Raw genomic sequence first — 20,358 nt, forward strand, 5'->3', positions numbered from 1 at the left:
TCCTCAGGGTGATCCAGGCAGTTGGGAGGCAAAACTCTTTCTAAAACTGCCAGCTCTTTCCCAAAGTGAAAGCAAGGTGTCTTTTTCCATGGCAAATAAAGCAATATTCTCCTCAAAATAGCAAATCTATTCTCTAGCAAGTGTTTTCCATCTCTTGTGGCCTGATGTGCACAGGGACATTGGTTATTCCTACAGTCCCTGGGTTCCCTCCTTTATATTATATTATAGCTTTATCTACAGGCATCTATATTTACATATTGTAATTATTTAAAACTCAGTGTTTGATGTTTCCTTTTAGCATTGCAAAACCCCCCAAAATAATTACCAAGTAGGAAAATGAAAGGACACAGGTGAGACAAGCAGTTTGTTGTAGTGTCACCTTTGAACTTCAGTGCTAAGAATTTTCACTATTATAAATCTCAACAGGATTTTTCAAAGAGATCCTTTGTTGTTAAAACCCTTGCTAGGATAGATTAAAAAGAAACTGCTGGAAAAGGGAAAAAAAAATAAGAACAAAAAGCAGCTTCCTCAAGATGAGCAGATGATTTCCCAGCTGGACAGGAACAGCTTTGTTTTCTGATCTTGTGTTTTTGCAGGGTCATTTGAAAAGTCACTGGTTTGTTATGGCATTAGAACAAAAGATGACTAAACTAAAACAAGAGAAATATTCCATATGATATCAAATCTATCTGCATTTCAGAACCTGTCAAAGTGAAAAATGAAACCACAAGCTTGGCCTTTAAAAATATTAATTCACTTTAGAGATGAAATGTAAAAGTGCTGGGAAAGAAGTCACCTTATCTTCAGGAAGAAGCAAGCAGGACGAAATCCCTATCGCTCTTCCTGGATCTCAGATGGCACTTTCACGCCACCCTTAAATCTAAAAAAGGATTTAATCATCAGTTCTTGCCGCCATAAATCCCTGAAGCGTTTTTGCTCTATTATTAATGAGACAGTCATCAAATGCACTAACCAGGGCTTTAGGAATTCCACTTCCAGGGGAGTAATTTACCACTTTTACTGAGTGATGTGGATTTAGTTCAGCGTTGACTTGGAGCAGCATTTTGGGATTACAGCCACAGCTTATTGACAGCAGAAAGCACTGGTCATTAGGATGTCAAAAAAGGTAATTAGTGACTATTCAGCTAATAAACTGTCAATATCCAGCGATATCCAATGTACACTTTTCACATGCATTCAAGGAAAGCCTATATTTAGCTTCTCAGCTAAGAATAATTTAAAGCTTTTAGAGATCAATTTGCCTGTTTAATGTTATTGATTCCACACAGCAAACTATAATCAACTCATGAATCTCTGATCTTTAGTCACAATAAAATAACATAATAAATGAATATTTTTGTACCATTTGAGATATTTTGATATTTGCTTTGTCAAAATATATTGCAGAGGTTTCTCGAAAAATATCTATCTCAATCTGTAATAACTGATGAAGAAATTATAGGTAGATTTTCACCCTAATATTCCTCAGACCTTTGTTCCATTAATATCTTTTTCTGAGATTACCCCTTAGTCAGTGTGTTTGGAATTTTATAATTACTAAGACGTTCAAATTTCACAACACAAATTATTCTTTGTGAAATACTGAATGTGACAATGAATTTCTTTTTTTTTTTATTCTATGCAGTCATTTGGTGGCTTTGTTGTTGTTGCTGGGTTCTTTTGGTTTGTTTTTGTAATCTCACCTCCCATATGCCCCCAGTTCCTGTTCTTAGGCTGCCACCTAGTAATAGAAGAGAACAAAAACCTGTTGGATAGACAGAGTAAGCCCAGAGCTGAGAGCTCTTACAGTATAACCGTGCAAACCAAGAGGAATAGAGCTGTTAGTTTGTCTCTCACGTTCATAAATAAACCTGCCATTTTTTTTCTGAGATTTAATTTTCCTTGCAGCTTGTTTTAATACTTCAGCCAAGTGGAAGTTCAATACAAGGGAGCATTGTAATGAATATTTCCCATTGTTTTATTTCCAAGTACCATAACCAATGAGGCAAATAATCCATGGCCATTAAGCTTTCTCTATAAAGAATTGGAAGGCACACAGGGGAAGGAAGGTACACATTCATTCAATGGCATGAATAACAGAGGTTCTTCCTCAGGTCTTCAAAGGTTGACACACACAGAGTATTTTCTAAGTGTGTGTGATGACCTCTTTAATATTAGAATATTTTTATTGCCTCTTCAGGGAATGGCTGTGTGACACTTTGGCCATCGAGAAATCTAGGCCAAGTGGCTTAAGAATTTTGACTTTATTTTTCCTTATTGTTTTCCCAAGTGAAGCTCAGCTGTTGTCCTCCAGGTAAAAACTTCATCTGAACAGGTATGCCTCAAATTTTGTGTGAGCAGCAGAGACCCCTATTGCACCAAACAAAAATAGCCATTAAATGGTAGAAACAAACTTCCTACAGGCCTAGAGGGTTTAAAGTTAGTCTCAGGAAAATAAGCATGTGCATGCTGTTTCCTCAGAAGTCCTAATAAGCTAAAACACACCTAAACCAAACTAGAAATGCAAATCTCTTTTTATAAAGCTTATTGCCTTTCAAATTGTCAGGCAAATGCTCCAATTAGAGCCCCTCAGTGACAAGCAGTCAGCAGCTGACCTCACCCAAAAGCCTGACACCCCTGCTGCCTCCCCAGGTAATTAAACTCTTGATTTTACTGAAACGCTCAGTGAAGATGAAAATATTCAAACAAGAAAACCACTGAAACACAGAAGGCACGCCAGTAGAAACAAGGAGGACACATGGTGTTTTCTTTCCCTGTGATGTTGGATTTGTGGGGACATGACCCTTTAGGCTGCAGGTTTTGAGCCAGCCAGGCAAAGTGGGGACAGACACAGGGACACAGGGACACGTGCATCAGCCACCAAGGGAATGGTGCAGCTCCTTGTGAAAGCAGAAAGGCAGTCTTGATCTTTTCATTTATAACTAAAAGGGAGGGAGCGCTCAGAGCTCCAGATTAGGAGCTGGAACGCTCTCGGTCTGTTTGTAGATGTGATTTTCAGCGTGACCTCTGGAGTCATGCCATTTATCACTGCCTCAGTTAACCTGCCCGGGGGGGTGTTGCTGCATCCAGCTAATGGGTGTTTGTGCTAGACACCAGGATCTGCATGTAGAGACACATTTCATTACTTCTGGGTGTCCTGCTGGCACACTAAACTGATGGCTTGCACAGCAAGAGTAGCACTGTCAGATTTAAACTGTGTGTCCTTTGATGGCTGGATCCTCGCTGTCGTGCAAGGCTTGGGAAAAGAGGTCCTGCTAAATAAGGCACGTTGAGGATGAAAGCTTTGTGCTTTTTAAAGTTACTTAACCTAAACTGTTGTTTCCTAAACGTGTTCATTGACATGGGCTCGTACAGCTGCTGACAGTGGAGTTATTGCAGCGCCCTTCGCTGTAAGGGTGAATTTCTGTGTAGCTTTTCTCCCGTCCCTTTTCCACCTGTCACCGAGAGATCTCACTTTATAATTAATTTTATAATTAAATTGTATTTCCTGGTAACTTGTCTGTGTGGGGAAGGGAGCGAATGGAAGAGCAGCATGTGAAATCTGAAGTCACTGGATACCAACAGCACGTACAAAGGGGGCACCTGCTGGATTTATCCTTCCAAGGGGAAGTGAAGCCCTCCTGGCCCCCCACTGCACATTCCAGCAGGTCCTTTAGAAGACAGAATTCTATTCAGAGGTGCCTTTATGATTAGCCAGTTGGTTTGGGGATTACTGGAAAAATTCCAGCAGTTGCACACCAGTCAAAGATCCCATAATATTTCCTTTGATCCCTGCAGGGAGAGGTTCTGGATGCTGTAAGAACAAGTGTGTTGACCTTTGGTAAACAGAGCATCTGTAAATAAACTTTAAGGGCAGGATGTGATGCTCCTTTAATGTAGGGCTGGTTTAGGAGACATTCTGTGCAACAGAGGGATCAATTGTCTGCTCTCAATATTGATGGAGGAATGTCTCAGTTGTATAAAATTCTGCTTAAAAGGCTTGGATTCTGGGGAACCATGTCTCAAAAATATTGATTAAACTTAGCATGATCCTTCAATCTGCCATAAATAAAATAAATACTAAATATAATTAAAAATAATAAAAAATGCTAATAATAAATAAATATAAAATAATAATAAAATGCTTTGTAATTTGCCACTGTTTGGAGGCACTTTAAAAGCTGCATATTTTCCTTCCCTGGTGCTATGACATTTTCCTTTAAAGTACTGCTTTCCTGAGTGTATTGTAAGGGAAAATTTCCATAATGGCCCAAATGTCGAGGTGTTGGTTATCTCTGTGTGGGGAGGGTTCAGTGGGATACTCAAAATGATGAATGATATGAATGATCTCTCAAATGGGTGCTGTTTGATGCTGTTCTTCACCACCTGGAACTGGGAAAAAAAAAAAAAAAAAAGTCTGATAAATTCCATGGGTATTATAAATGCATTTTACCTGCTCTGGCCTAGAACCAAATCAAAACCTCAGGCCCAGGGAAATCAGTGGAGTCCAAACTCGTCATATTTTGACACTCTCTTGTAGGTCCTCCTTCACAAGAAAAAACCCCACCTTTTTAGCCAAATAATATTTTTGAAACAAGAGTAGATAGAGAGAATCCAAAGCTTGGGGAAGGGAGAATGCTGGAAGATAACTGAATTCTTCCTTAATTACCAGTTGAATCCCAGAGAAGAATCCTAGGTGCTGATTTCTTTTTATTCTGCTTTACTTTCATCTGTGTACCATAGTCCTGCTTTAAAACATTGTTTATCTAATAATATGAATTTTATTTCACATTTTCACCAGCAATTGCATTCCTACTTTGATAAACAGCATCTTACCAGGCTTAAGACGCTGAACATTTGACAAAGGCAGTAATTTTAGAAGCATCTTCTCCATCTCTTTATTAAGCTAATTGTTTCACTTGTAGCCTCCCTTCCAATTTGTTGTAGTGTTAACTCAGCATTTCCTGCCTCTGGAAATCTGTTTAACTTAAAGTGACTTTTAAGATAGGCCTTTAAGAAAATTCAATTTTCCAGTTTTCTTGTGAAATTGAAATTTCTTTCTTCCTTTTCTTTCTCTCTCAATAAAGTTTATGCAAATAATATTAAAATTTATAATGAGACTAATATTTGTTAATCTCAGTTCAAACAGTGGATTTGTATTAAAACACAGTTTCAAACACTTCTGTTGAGAGTGAGAAAGTGTATTGCTTTTAATTCATTCATTACTGTGCTGCTCTTGTTAAGCTTGAATTGTCATTATGATTACACATTATAATTTTTAGTATTCAATATTAATTATATTTAAATCCCATTAGATCTACGGTTGCTGGGCCTGCTTTGATTCTCATTTTGCAGAAGTAGTTTGGAGTAGTTCCAGCACATGAACCTGATTCTGCAGCTCAGTGCTGGTTTCAGCAAGAGATTTGTGCATATAAATTAATTACGTGAATAAAAGTTTCCTGGGCTCAGTACAGGTTACAGGGCATTCCAGAATGTCCCACAGTCTGTGGCCTGCAGAAATGTCAGCTGGTTGAGGTCACTATGAAATATCCTGTTGGAGGATGCCCTGAAATACAAATTTCAGGTTTCACGGTGCACGTTCCAGGCACAGGAAATGCCAATCTGCAAAGAATTGAAAAGGTGCCTCAGCCATTTATTTGGTTTAATTGCAGATCTTTAGGAGCTGTCAGCAATATAAAATTACATTTGTCTACGTGTGTCTAAGAGGAGATGGATTTTGACCCAGTTTTTTTTCATGCTTTCCAAAGCTCCTGCCTTGCTTGTGGCCAGGCTTGCTTATCAGAACATTCTGGCTGCAGGCAGGATTTGTCAGTGCTGCAGTTCTGAGTGTGCCCTCTGAGCCACACTGGGAGCTCAGGGATGTGTGGATCCCTTCAGGCTGTGCCCTGTGAGCCACACTGGGAGCTCAGGGATGTGTGGATCCCATCAGGCTGTGCCCTGTGAGCCACACTGGGAGCTCAGGGATGTGTGGATCCCATCAGGCTGTGCCCTGTGAGCCACACTGGGAGCTCAGGGATGTGTGGATCCCTTCAGGCACTCAGGAGTGAGTAGACTGAACACTTCTCTCTCCAGAACAGCTGGGTGTGGATTTGGCAGAGCTGAGGCACCCAAACTGTGCAGTTTAGGAGCATTCCACATCCCCAGGGAGCACAACCTGGACAAGCAGCAAAATCCAAACCCTTCACCTTCAGGGCAAGGGCCGAGGGCAGCAGGACAGGGCTGTGGTTCTGAAAGCTGCCCCCGAGGCTCAGGGTTTCCAGGGCTGGGCTGGGTATGGCAGAGCTGCTCAGATCCACAGCTCAGCTCCTGCTGGCTTTGAAAAGTTCTTTTTATAGCGTTACTGGCTCTAACTCTTGCCAGTTCTTCAAAGGGCTCAGGTATTCTTCCCTCCCACTTCTCCTCCTGCTACCAGTGCCTCCCATACCGTTCTCCCCTTTGTTGGCTTCACTGCTTTTAGTCTACAAGAACTGCCTGGAAATGGGACTTGGGTTTGCAAAACCCTTTCTGAGCTCTCTCCATTGTAGTTCCCTGACCTCTGCTCACCCCCACGTCCTCCTGTATCCCACCTCCTGCATTCACCTTCCCTCTGTCTCATGGTGCTACATGTTTTTCACTTAATTGCAGTTTGTCTTCCTTTAAAAAAAAAAAAAAGTAGATTTCTCTCAGTCATTAACTCTTATCTTCATTTCTTTCCTAATTCTGCACATTGGCAGGACTTTGTTTTTCTTTCCACCGTGCCGTGGGAGTTCTCCTAAGGAAAGTTGTATATAAAACAACTTTATAGAACACCAGGCCTCCAGAAATTTCTGACATTGAGTAGCATGAGCACAGCAGGGAAGCCGAGTTTATACTGCAGTATTATTTCTTCTTATTTGAGCAACCTGTCCTATATTTTCTGTCATCTAAATTATTGTTTCACAAAAGCAACTGTACTGCAGTGTAAAAATCTGCATGAGGCAGTGACAGGCTACATCTGAGAGTGAGAATAACATACAAGTGTTGGTTTGGTTGCAAGAAGACAAAGCCTGACTTAAAGATGATGGTGGGAAGCTGTTTGGTTGGCAGATGCTCTTGGAAAATAAAAGTAGTTTATGAAAGTCTAGCAAAAAGAGAACTTTTTAACTGAAGCAGAAAATGCAGGACTTCCAAAAAAGGGATTTAATTATTTCTTTATCATTAAATGAAGTGACAAAAAGATACGTAGGAGTAAGAAAGAAAAGAATGAAATTGACTGGAGAAATTTTAAATGTGAAATTCCATTGTTACATCTTTCACCAGAACACAAATCCTATGGAGAGGTTGATTTTTCACCCCATAGTGTGATAAGCTTCTTGGTAAAACAGAAATAGTGTAATTGAAATCCATTTTGCATCATTTTCCCTTGGATGATTTAGAATTAGGCCAATTTATATTCTGCAGGTACAACCCAAAGAGAGTGTAAATGCAGCCACCAGAATTGTTTTTGTCCACGAGCAAAGCTGGTATCATTTACTGATTCATTACACTCTCAGCAGGGTCCTCTCTTTCAAAAGCTACCTGGAATTATTGCTGGCAATAGAACACTAAGCTCTAAAATAAGATTTGCATAAAAAATGAAAGTTCAAGGAAAAATGATAATAGTGATTAAAAGTAACATTTGATGACTATTTTGATTAGAATATCATGTTGAAATGTGGTGTTCAAGCAGACACAGAGGCTTTTTTTCCTCTCCAGCTCCAACTGACAATGCACCAATTTAACTAGACTATTATGTCCCTGATAATTTGCCTGAAATAATAGACAGTGCTTCCATTAATATTTAACAATATAAACATCAAGCAAAGGCTGTACATCTGGAATCACAGAATCTGCTTTTTGCATTAGGGTACTAATTTTAGAAATAACCTCTGTCTGCTGAGGCCTGCTGATATATGGTTGTGGTAACAAGTCAGTAATTGAGTTTTCTGGGCATTTTGACCACTGATACAAATTTGCAAAGCAGATTACACAGCAGAAACACGATTTCCATCCTGACCTTTATCACATTGCTTTCTGTTGGGGGAATTGGAATGTTTAGGGAGGGAAATTTAATCTAAGTGGGCCTAATTTGTGAGAATGTGATTTCTGATGTTAACCCAGTAAGCTTCATTTTGATTCATTTGATAACACATCATCTAAAAATTTGGCATTAGGCAGGTATGACAAAACTTATTATCTTTTACTGCCTAGGCAGAAAATACTGGGTTAGATGATTACAAATTGAAACTCATGGCAAACTTTTATCCTCAGCTGCTGTGCAAAGATTTTGTCACAGCCTGTTCTAGCAAACAAAGAGCCTGGTTCCCCTCCTGCAGTGGAAGCAGGGCACAGGAATGATGCTAAGCTGTTGTGGATGTGGAGGTGCTGGCTGGGGTTAAGGGTGGAGGACCAAGAGGTCCTTTCAGATGGTTCATCCTGGTCTTGTGAGTGCCACACTGCCGTGGTGTCACAGCCTTTGGGACTGTGAGAAACAGGCGAGGCCCAGGGCATATCCTCCGGCTGAATTTCAGCTGGGAGAAATTCCATTGTCACCCTGTCAGTGATACAAAGAGGAGTGAAAAGTGCAGGCAATGGGAAAGGTCAGATCCCAAGGTGTGTCCTGAGCAGCAGTGCACACAAACCCTTCCCTGGCATTGCTCTGGTCAGATGGATGCATCTCAATCATCTGGACTCGGCTGGACATCCAACAGGATTTGCTGTTTGATGAAAAGGTGAAGAAAAGCTCTGTGTGGGTCTGTGGTGTCTTGGGATGATGAGGTAGATTGGAGCAAGTGTTGGATTGCAATCCAGGCAGGTCTCAGAGATATAAACTTGATAAATATAAATTCAGCTCTTTTGAGATGATGGATTGCTTGATGGCAGAAGATCATAAAATAATCAGCATTGGGTTTCACTCAGAGTCCTGCAATGCATTTCTTGAGAACTCTGCACTAGGAAGTGCAGTCTGGGGACACAGGGTCCTGTGGTGTCAGGATTTAAGCTGTGCCCTGATTTGCTGCTGGTTCAGACCCGGGTTTGTAAGGCAAGAAAAATATGGAAAATAACCTTAAGTTGAAGAGCTCCAAGTTTGCATGGAATCATAGAGTTTTGTGTTGGAAGAGACCTTAAAGCTCATCTTCTTCTGGCCCTGCCGTGGCAGGGACACCTCCCACTGTCCAAGCCCTGTGCAGCCTGGCCTTGGACACTTCCAGGGATCCAGGGACAGCCACAGCTGCTCTGGGCACCCTGTGCCAGGGCCTGCCCACCCTCACAGAGAAGAATTTCTGCCTCACATCCAATCTAAATCTGCTTTCCTTCGACATAAAATCGTTACTTCTGCCTTGTTCCAAACTCCTTCTTGGCATCTCAAGGAGATAAAATTCCAGGGCTGTTCAAGCAGGAAAGCCTGCAGGAAACACCTCAAGATTTCTTGAGCCTGAATCAGACTCAAGGAGGAGCAAACTCAAGCATGGGGAAAGCTGCTTGATCCTGATCCTTTTGTTTCTGTGCTCAGTGAAGGGCTGCCCTGCTCTGGGGCTGCAGGTCAGGGTGTGTTTATCAGTGAGGTCACTGAGAAGTGGCATTGGCTCCTGGCCACAGCTCTTGGGAAAGCAATTTGTCCCCAGTGAGCAAAGGGAGTGCTGATCAGCTGATATTCCTTCTGTATGGAATATTTACAGCATGGGATGACCCCCTCCCCTGCAGGTCCATGCCTTGGACTTGTCACCAGTGTCCAGGGCTGTGCTGCACAAACACAGGCACCCTCTTGTGAGTACTGCAGATTTCCCTAGTTTTTATGTGATTATAGCTGCAACAAGGCAGGAAGAGTCACCTTCATCCTCCTCTTTTGGGGAATGTGGGGACTTTTTTTCCAAAGTGTGAGCTCTGGGAACTTTGGTTCCCATGGTTTTGGTGCTGTGATGTTTTGGAAGCAACCTCTCACCCTGAGTTCTGGTTTGGTTTGAATACAAACCTATGGGAACCTGCCAGTTTTTTATTCACACACTGGGCAAGATAGAGCTTAATAAAAGTGTAAATAAACCTGGGAAGTCCATTTGAAATCAGTGGAGCTGTGCTGATTTATTCTAGCCTGAGAATCTTTTCAGGCTTGAATGCTTTTGGGGTTGCTCCCGAGCTCTCCTCTCTGAGAGTTCCTTTGCTCATCTCTGTCCTGATCCATTTTATCTGACCTTTACACCCTTCACATACTCAGGGAATTCTCTTGGCACTGGGATTTTTATAGAGAGATATTTGAAAAGCTGTCTCTACTAAAAATCCATTTGAGGTTACTGTGTAGGAGAAACTTGTCTCTCCTTTCATGTTTTTGGATTTAAATAGACTCATTCCTACCTACAGCAGGGACTAGGAATGATTCAATAATTTGCAACTAATAATTTATTAGAACAACTTTGCCCTCTTTTCTCCTCACAAATTGTCTGCAAACAGATTGTACAACTCTAATATGTTAATAGCTGAAAATTATTTGACCATTTTTCAGCAAATACCTTTTGGCCTGTGGATTATTTGAATTGCAAATTGTGACTGTTAAAATGAAATATATAATTAACACTGCAAATAAAGCTGATTGGGTGTTGCAGGAGACCAGTTTTTATGGAAATATATTGATTTGTAGAAATGAACATTTGTTACAGCAACACAGTGATTTGGGAAAAAAAAAAAAAGCTTCTTTGAAGAAAATATTTATAATACAGAAGAGAATTCTTATCTTGAGTGCTCCTCACAGCTCACTTGAGATTTTGCTGGTGGAGACAACCAGACTGAAAGTCCTGTTGGAAAAGTTCAACTGCTTCTTACCTTCCCTCACACAGCCAGGTGTCCTGATACAGAAATTTCTTCTGAGACATGGCTCTTTTCATATGCTTTGTCTAAATTGTTACCTTTGCAATTATAATTAGGCATAACTTGGCATTTTGTATAGTAGTTGTGATATTTTTTTAGAAGTGTAATAATCAGGAAAGGCAAGAATGGTGCCTCCTGCATTTGTCAGTCAGACTCTTAATGTCTCCAACCATATATTCTGATTTTAATGGAAAAACCCTTGGAAATTTTTTGCTTTCTAGCACTGTTGCAGTGTTCAGTATGAAGCTTTGGAAAATGTTAAGCACCAGGGAAATGATGCAACCTAGTGCATCCCTGGGATTTTTGGGGGGTACAGTTCATTAACGTGGATGGCATACAGTATTTTCTATCCAGCACCAAAAATTGGAGTACAAACAGTGATAGGCTGAGAGTCTCTAAGGAATAGGAGTAGTGCCAGGTACCATTCAAAGCATTTTAGAATACTCAGTGCTGCAGGTACAGGCAGGGCTGGAGGTGCAGGCTCTGTGAAAGGGAAGATTCTGATGCAGCACATGGGCAGCTGTGCCACGACTTCCATGGCTCCTCTCCCAAAAGAATCCTGTGGCTGCAGGAAGGGCAGGGGAGCTGGATTGTCATGGATTGTGAGCTCTGGAACTGTCATGGACTGTGAGCTCTGGAACTGTCATGGATTGTGGAATTGTGAGCTCTGGAATTGTCCTGAGTTCCAAACTCTGAAATTGTCCTGAATTCTGAGCTCTGGAATTCCCATGGATTTTGAGCTCTGGAATTCCCATGGATTCTGAGATCTGGAGTTCCCATGAGTTCTGAGTTCTGGAATTCCCATGGATTCTGAGTTCTGGAGTTCCCATGGATTCTGAGATCTGGAATTCCCATGGATTTTGAGTTCTGGAATTCCCATGGATTCTGAGCTCTGGAGTTCCCATGGATTTTGAGTTCTGGAATTCCCATGGATTCTGAGATCTGGAATTCCCATGAGTTCTGAGCTCTGGAATTCCCATGGATTTTGAGTTCTGGAATTCCCATGGATTCTGAGATCTGGAATTCCCATGAGTTCTGAGCCCAGAGGAGCTCTGTCCCAGCAAGGATGGCTGTGTGTGTTTTTTACAGTCAGTGACATGCAGGCAGGGAATGTTTGCACACATCAGAGTCTGGAATTGTTTACAGACCACAATGGAGTTGTCTTTTCCCTCCCCAAGCCCATTCCTGGGGAGCAGACCCTCACTGCAGCCATTGTCTGGGTGACAGCAGTGCTGTCCTTGTATTCCTGGCACCTCCGAGTGTGGAATTATGAGAGTGATTAAGTGGTCTAAAATCAGCACAAAAAGTTACATAATAATTGATGCTTTCACACTGGAGTGAAAGATTTCTGCAGCACTGTTTAATTATGAGGATCAACTGAACTTTTTGCCTGAAAAAAGAAAAGAAAAAAAGAAATTACATACATTGATCCGGGAGGAAAGCTGAAACATAGCTTGTGTTTTTAAAAGAAAAGGGTGATTTCAGTGTATTTGACAGCAAGTATTTTCCTTGGAACATTGTGATTCTTATTCTCCAAAGCTATTAAAAATTATTATAGTACTTTATACTTCTAGCACAGCTGACATGGAAAACAATCTTTTTCCCAAACCATGAGCATCTAGTGAGCAGCTGTTGCACATCAACATCCCTCTGTTATGAAGGGAAATATCTTTGCCTGGTAAAAATCAGTGTAGGGCCACCACGTTCAGTGGTGTTGTGTCTTTTAGAACAATTAAGGTTTTTATTTAAAATACTGAATATTTGCTCTCTTCCCTGGGCTTACTTTTAGTAGTAGCCTAACTAACAATAATGATTTAAGAGGAAATAGCTCAGACTAAACCCGAGCTTCAGCCATTGTTCTGTCCTAGTGGTTGGTGATCTCCACCTGAGGAGAAATTCTGATGAATATCATTATCTATGTAAGGAAACTCCCTTAAGTGGTGTTAATATTTCTATTAAAATTTATATTAAAATATATATATATAACAGCCAAGATGCACATGTGTACAGCCTTCTACAAAGTGATATCAATTCAATATCCAAATCCTAATTTGTACATCAGCCAAAACTTGTAATTTTTCACAGGCTGTTGAAAGTATGGCCATAAAATTCCTGTATTTTCATGTAAAACGTAACAAACTCATCCATGTACACAAGCCCTATGGTGAGGCCAGCATTATGATGAATTAAATGTGCAAATTTATGCAAAATTTAAAATAAATATGTAAGTTATGAGGAATTAAAGTCTTGATCCTATACACCCTATATATTAAATAGTCACAGATTTCATCATGATGGAAAACAAATAACTCTGGCCAGGAAACCAATTTGGTTCAAACACTTTGGAGCAACCTCTTTCCTTTTTTAATGGCTACTGCTGAAGGAGAAAATTTAGTCTTCCTTTTGCTTCCAGATATATCCATGGACTCCACGTCTCCCATGGGTAGTAAATAGATATTGATTTTCTTCATAACAGAAGTACATTATTACCGTGATTAAACTGTAGACCTTCCTTTATGATATGAAAAAATTGGAAATTGGTGAGCTAAAGAGGATTTATGTTACAGAATAGTTTGGGTTTTTCTATTCATCAAACTGTAATTCAAACTCTAAATGCAAAGCCTCTGTGTATATGGCCCTTTTTAAGCAGCAGAAACTGGCATTTAAAATAAAGGCTGATATTATAATTATCAAAGCATTATGTCTGTTAGAGCTGCTAATAGTCACTTTGCTTCATTTTTTTTTAATTTTACATTTGTCAAAATCCTGACAAGCGTACTCGGATAATGTTAGATTCAATGTTGATATTGTTACTCAACAAGAACATTGATTATGTCTTAATAGGACATATTCAGTATGCATTATATGCAATTATCATCTTAAATGAACACAAGCATTTATTTAGCACCAACTGAAATGATTTCAACCCGAAGAATTTTTCTTTCTGGTTAGCATTATATTATAAAGTCATTAGTACCAAATACGATAAGGCAGCACACTCCTGATACAGAATTATGCATGAATACATAGTTTATAAACAGAATTACAAATAGAAGAGTCGAGGCACTGTTACATCATTACAGAAATACAAATATCCACGGAATAGTCAGAATACTCTCTATTGATAATTAGTATTGAAAGCATCGATCCTTTGTAAGGATTTTGAATGTTCCGTGCATTGTTTGCTTCCCAAAATTTGGGGATTTCTATTGTCTCCTACATATAGATAGATATAGACATAGAAATAGATGATATAGATATAGATTAGATATAGATATAGATAGATGTAGATATAGATGTAGATTTTTTTTATTTTTTTTTTTATGACGACTGAAGCACTAAAGGAAGGCTGGGTGCTGTGGTACTGAGCGTGCCCTGTCCAAAATATGCAATCCATGGGTGTTTTGCAGGGGAGGAATATGGAATTGGGGGAAATGATTGGAGTCCTGCTGCTGCAGGGACTCACAGCCTCAAGGACCCTGAACCTTCCCTGTAATCACCCAAGCAGTTCCACCGGTTCTCACCTTACATTTTGAGTTCTACTGCACCGATGGTGCTGCCAATTCCAGCTGAATTTGGACAGCCCAGACCAAGGCTTGGACTGTTCCTGCTGCTGGTCTGAAATATTGACAGTCAAGACTCTCTTCTCTTCACTCACTGATAGGTTTTTATTGTATGTGTAATACTGAAAGGTTAAAACCCAGCAGAAACCCATCATCACCTGGCTTCATTCAGCATTTCCCAACAGCTCTCTCTTAGTTTGTTTCTCCTGTGAGTGCGCTGCTTATTTGGCTGTGTTGTGATCAGCTCCTGCTGGCTTTGTCAGGAGCCTGAGCTCTGAAAAAGCGCCTTTGCTGCCTGTCCCTGCTCTGTGGTGCTGAGCCAGTTTTGTCAGGGCAGCAGGGCAGTGGCACCTGATGGCAACGTTAACTCTGGTGGGGGTGGCAGGGAGGGGACCTTTGGAGGGAGCACTCGGGACACAGCTCACCTCCTTGGAAAGCCACACGAGCTGGCAGTGTCACCCCTGCCGTGGCTGAATGGCTACAGGGAAAATTTATGGGGAAAGGAATGGCTCTCCTGCTGTAATTATACAAACCCTCTCAACAGTGTCACACTCCACAAAGTCACAGTAGATAAATAGCAAGCCACACCAGCAGCGACTTGATGTTCATTTATTAAAATAATCCATTACCCTTTGCAGCTGCAGATCCCACTTGTTGAGAGCTGGGGCTTATTTCTGTTGCTAATATCTCACTAAACAAGTGGCATTGATTGGATTGCTTTTGCAAGGCCGTGCTTAGGTCATTTAGGAGCAAGCCTGGGTTTAGTGACAGGCAGTGACTTGGTGGGACATGTCTGAGTCTCTGTGGGGCCCCAAAATGATACAAATTTTGGGTGCTGCATTTCTTGCCCCCGTGCAGCTGGGCAGGGACGGACACTGGGGAGGAAGGATGTTCTCCTCCACTGCCTCCTTCCAGCAGCACTAATTCCTCACAAGACAGGAGAAAAAGGAGGGAGAACACACTGGGGTCAAAGGTCTGAGCCCTGAGAAGAGGGAAATGCTGAGGAGGTGCCATGAGATCTTCCAGAGCAGCCCTGAGCCCCCAGCACAGCCCCTCTGCAGCAGCATCCCTGCAGAACGGGGCTGCTGGGAGCACAGGGAGCCCTGCTCTGCCTGCAAAAATCCAGTTTTTGGTAAATCACACTGCTCCAAACAATCCCTGCTGCTGCCTGACTCGGCCGGGCTGGGAGCAGGAGAATTCTGAAAGGTCCTTTACAAGAGAATGCAAAGAGAGTCTCTGATGGGAACAAGCCTCTGCTCAGGGTTTGCATCTGTTAGCAGCTGCTTCCTCCAACAAAGCAAATATTTGGTGTCAGAACGAGTTGTAGGAAGTGCTGCATAGCAGGGAAGTGTGAAGTATTCATAATTACATGAAATACTACTCAAAATTCAATGTTTTTCACATTTTGCGTGAGCTTAAACATTGGACTCCTGTCACAGGCATTTCTGCTGCAGTAGATGCAATTTCTAGCATAAATGGGCTTGCTTTCAATAGAAAATGGGAAGGTTTTCAAAGGAAAAAAAGGCCAATTTGTGAGTAAAAATGGGCTTCTTTCTGAGCAAAGAGGCTTATAAACATGAAGTGATAAATGGCTTTGCACATTTTCCATACAATAGTAATGACTTTCTAATCAAAATAATGAAAAAGTTTCAGCTAGGGGAGGGGACAGAAGTCTCACTCAGGTTTTAATGCACTTTAGAAAACAAATGTATGAAAACTGTAAATTTAGTTCCCCTCCATGGTGTGAGTCTGTGTTGCAGACATGTCAGTAATGCTTCTTTGCATATTTTTTTATGATGTTATAAATCAAATTCCTGTTCTTGGTTTGCCGCTTTCTGAGATGAATTTCATGGAATAATGTAAGACTTCATGAAATAGATTTCTTAGGATCTCCTGTGTGACAGTGGCATCTGATTTCCTAGCAGTCCATACGTTTTTAAGACAAAATTTATCTCCTGGCTTGACTTGTTGACTTTACATACAAATACATTGTTTCATAATAGCTGATCTGATGAGTAAGCGAGGTGGTTGCTTCTCTCTTGACCTAAAAATGCTTCAAAATCTACGTACAGTGGAGCTGGGATCTCCTTCTCACACGTTCTCCAAAAAACCAGAGATGATGGGATGTGCTCAGGAAAACATATAATGCAGAATTCTCTCTTTGGGAAAAGCTCCCAAATCCCTTGGCTACAGAGCAGATTGGGTGACCCAAGAGGATGCTTTGCTGGGTTGTGTCCCTGCTGCCAATTCCCTGGAAAAGTGCTGGATAAAGGCTATGGGTGAGGATGGCAAAGCTGGGAATCCTGGGCTCCTGCAGTTCCAAAAAGCAGTGGCTTGGCTGCAGCTTTCCCCTGGGATCCAGGTTTATTTTTATTTGTTTTGCAGGAGGGTTTGGACAAACACTCCTGGGCCGTGTAATGTTGTCAGTGTGTGACTCCAGAGTGCAGCACTTCCCCATCTGTGTCTCTGTGCTGGGGCTGCTCCCGTGGCCTTTGGGCAGATGGTTCCAGCCACACAAAACTCATTTCAATGAAGTTCCCAGTGAAAGCCATGCCAGAATTCCCTGTGAGTTCCAGGGGAGCAGGTTCTGAGGCTGAGAGCAGCTCAGAGCTATTGCTGAGCCCTGGTGCAGCTTTCAGACGTGTGTGCTTCCATCCCTGATGGGAGAGATGGGAATTCCAAAGTCTGGCACATTCCCATTCCAGAACTGACCACAAACGGGTTTTTACCAGATTCAGGCTGTGTTTTATGAGTGGAAATTCAGTTGGATTTTGCTATGGGCCTGTGCTTCTGCAGTAGGTGGATAAGAACCCATGTCATGGCAATCAGATATCAGTATTAGAAATCATTAATATCAGTCTACATATTTGCTTTGGGCAGCAACTGGAAATCTCTGTCCATTTTGGAAACTGCTTTTTTGTTTCTTGCAGTGGAGCAAACTTAGATTACCAGTCTAAATGCTAATACCCAGAATGAATGGAATTTAATAAAGTGAATTTATATGTAGATTGTGACATTAGTATTTAATTATGTACCCATCATAACACTGATGAAGCAAGCTGCTAAATATTGGTGCACTGAAGGTAGAGCTTACTCTTAAAGAGCAAGTATATTTTAATTTCTTACCTCTTTCCTAATCTTCCTAAATAACAGGATAAATTATGTACTGTTTACCAATATTCACCTTCATGCTGGATTGCAAATGAGGTTTCCAGGGTAGCAGCTGATATCATAGAAAGCTGTGCTTATGTTTCAGTCAAACTATGATAACAGATCTGTTCTCTGCTAAGTTTTATTAGGCCAAATAAAGTTTTGGGGTTTATTTAATTCATTATTTAATATTAATTTAAAACAGTATGTTATCTCTGTGTTTTTGTTTTTTTTTTTCCTTAACCTTTCCTTTTCTGTTTTTTGTTGTTTTTTTTTTTTTTTCTCAGACTATGGAAAGCCCAAAGTATGAGCTGGTCATAGAAGCCAAGGATATGGGTGGGATGGATGTGGGACTGACAGGCACAGCCACTGCCACCATCCTTATCGATGACAAAAATGACCACGCACCAGAATTCACCAAGAAGGAGGTAAGAGCTGGCCATCTGTTCTCTACAAAACAGTGCAAGTCATCGTAATTAGCTGGCTTCTAAATATAAAGATGTTCTTTAAGGAAAGGAGACACGTACAGAATGTTTTAGCTCAGTGTGACAGACTTTCCTGGAGCTGCTCTTTTCTCTTTTTTTCACGTTAATAAACGTGTGTGCATCAGTTCCAAACCACAGTGCAACCACAAGGTAAAAAATTATGTCATTTAGAGATTGGCTACCAGGGCTACAAACCCATAAAATAAATTTGCTGGTGGTAACTTTCTCCTTTTGCTCCTGTGGGGAGAAATAGCAAAAGTAGCTTAAGGCTTTGGATGGTCAGGACTGTGGATGAAAACAACATTTTCTGCCTGTCTACAGCACTTCCCCTGTGAGCCAGCCAGAGCTTGGGGTTCTGTAATTAAAGTTCCAGTCCTAAAAGCTTCAAATTTAACCTACAGCTGGAATTTTCCAGGGATGGTTTTTTTTTTTGCCCTGTAAATTGAATTCAGCTGAAAGGTGCTGGAAAGTTCTGATAAACCCCAGGGAATTCCCTGTCTGCACCCACCAGAGCTCCTGCCCTGCTCACACTGCTCTCTTCCATCCCCTACATCTACTGAGTTTGGTTTTTTGGGATCTGGAGGGAATTAAAGTCTTTTGAAAGTTTCACCTTATAACAGCCAGGTTCAATTTTGCTGTAAAGGTTTCCTGGGACTCTGCAAACTTCTAAGGAAAACAAAAATCCCAAAAATATGAGAAGTAAACCTGAGGATCTTGATTTTAAGATAATTGTGGAAGAAGAAAAGCCTGTTGCAGTAGAAGTTTTTTTTTTTATTTAGCCAGAAGTATATTTTCCTTTAAAAAATTTGTTTCCTGGCCTAATATTAGTCATTTGGCAACGGATTATATTGAAACAAATTCCAGGTATTTTACTTGAAAAATTACTTATTGTATAACTACAAAGTAAATAAATACCAGATTGAAACATGACAGAGAAGGGTTAAAAAAAAAAAAAGAAAAATAAGAACAAATAGAAACAATGACAATTTTGCCAAGGAAATATCTATAATTACACAAGTAAAATGCTTTGGCATTAATGTTTCAGTCACCTAAAAATTATCATGGAGAGACTGATCCAAACCTTTCAAGGACATAGGTGACAATTAAGTGACTATGATCAAGCTATTAATTCCCTTAGAATTACCTTTTAGATCAGGCCTTTAATGCTCTGAAAGCTGTTTCCTGACAACCAATACTTAAAATATCTTTGAAATGCTGTATTTTTTTTAACCCTCTGGAAAATAACAATGTACAAGGACAGCTTGTTGTACTTAGAAATAAGAATTTATTGGATTAATCAATATTGATAGCAATTCATGTCAGTCAGAGTCCTTCCTACTTGAATTTCCAAAGTTGGAGAATTCTTCTCTGGAAGAAATATTTCCAGATAGAATTCTTTTGAAGAGGTCTTTCTATAATTATATATGTTTGACTTAATAATTTGGCAATTTGGACACAAAAATTCATGTGCCTGCTTAGCCACAAATGCACTGTTGGTATCAATTTCTGTGGAAATTCAGAAATGCTCATAAATTCAGTTCTGCCAGTGACAGTAAAAGATACTTTATGCCCTGGAAAGTTTGGGGGTTTTAGCATGGAAGTTAAATAGGTGTGAAGAGACAACATTGTCTTATTTTCTTTAGATATTCTTCTTGCATTTTTTTCTGTTTTCCATAGTGACATCTCTTTTTTTTTTTTTAGTGGTTTGATGTGAGTTTGAACCTTTCACTATTTAGAGATGCTGATGACCTCAGAAATCTTCCCTCTGCCTTGCTGAGTGATATTCCTATTCCATGAAGAAGGCAGGAAAAATCAGCATTTAATGTGTGGTGCCAGCCCCTTTAGGAGCAGGTTCTCTCTTTAGAATAAGTGTGTAAGAGGAGGGAGGTGTCTGTCAATTAATTTATTGCCACTTTATTTGATTTTCTGCTGAAAGTGCTTAGTTATTGCATTTTAATACCAGTTGCACACCACAGGCTGCAATACTATTGATTCGAATTAGAGCTGAAAGAAAAAAAACCAATCTTTTCTAAGGCAGCTTCTGAAGGAGAAAGCTCAAATTCAGTAGATCTGAAGCTTTGATTCCAGAGTGCAGCTTCGTTTATTTATTTTATTACCTGGCCTTGGACACTTTCAGGGATGGGGCAGCCACATCTCGGGACAACCTGTTCCTCACCACCCTCCCAGGGAGGAATTCCTTTCAAATATCCAATTTAAATCCACATTCCTTTAGCTAAAGTCCATCCCCACTTGTCCTATCCCTACGTGATCCTGTGAAAATT

General features: G+C 40.6%; 1 protein-coding gene across 2 annotated transcripts in view; it reads left to right on the plus strand.

Annotated features, from left to right (window-relative positions):
- CDH13 (cadherin 13) overlaps positions 1-20,358 on the plus strand; it is a 429,361-nt gene that overhangs the window by 333,461 nt on the left and 75,542 nt on the right. For both annotated transcript variants that reach the window (XM_014874444.2, XM_014874443.2), the window contains exon 8: positions 17,879-18,019. In XM_014874444.2, the coding sequence (XP_014729930.1) occupies positions 17,879-18,019 (141 nt within the window). The remainder of the gene's footprint in view (positions 1-17,878; positions 18,020-20,358) is intronic.

This window comes from Sturnus vulgaris, chromosome 12 (assembly GCF_052056855.1).
Source record: "Sturnus vulgaris isolate bStuVul1 chromosome 12, bStuVul1.hap1, whole genome shotgun sequence".
Taxonomy (NCBI): domain Eukaryota; kingdom Metazoa; phylum Chordata; class Aves; order Passeriformes; family Sturnidae; genus Sturnus; species Sturnus vulgaris.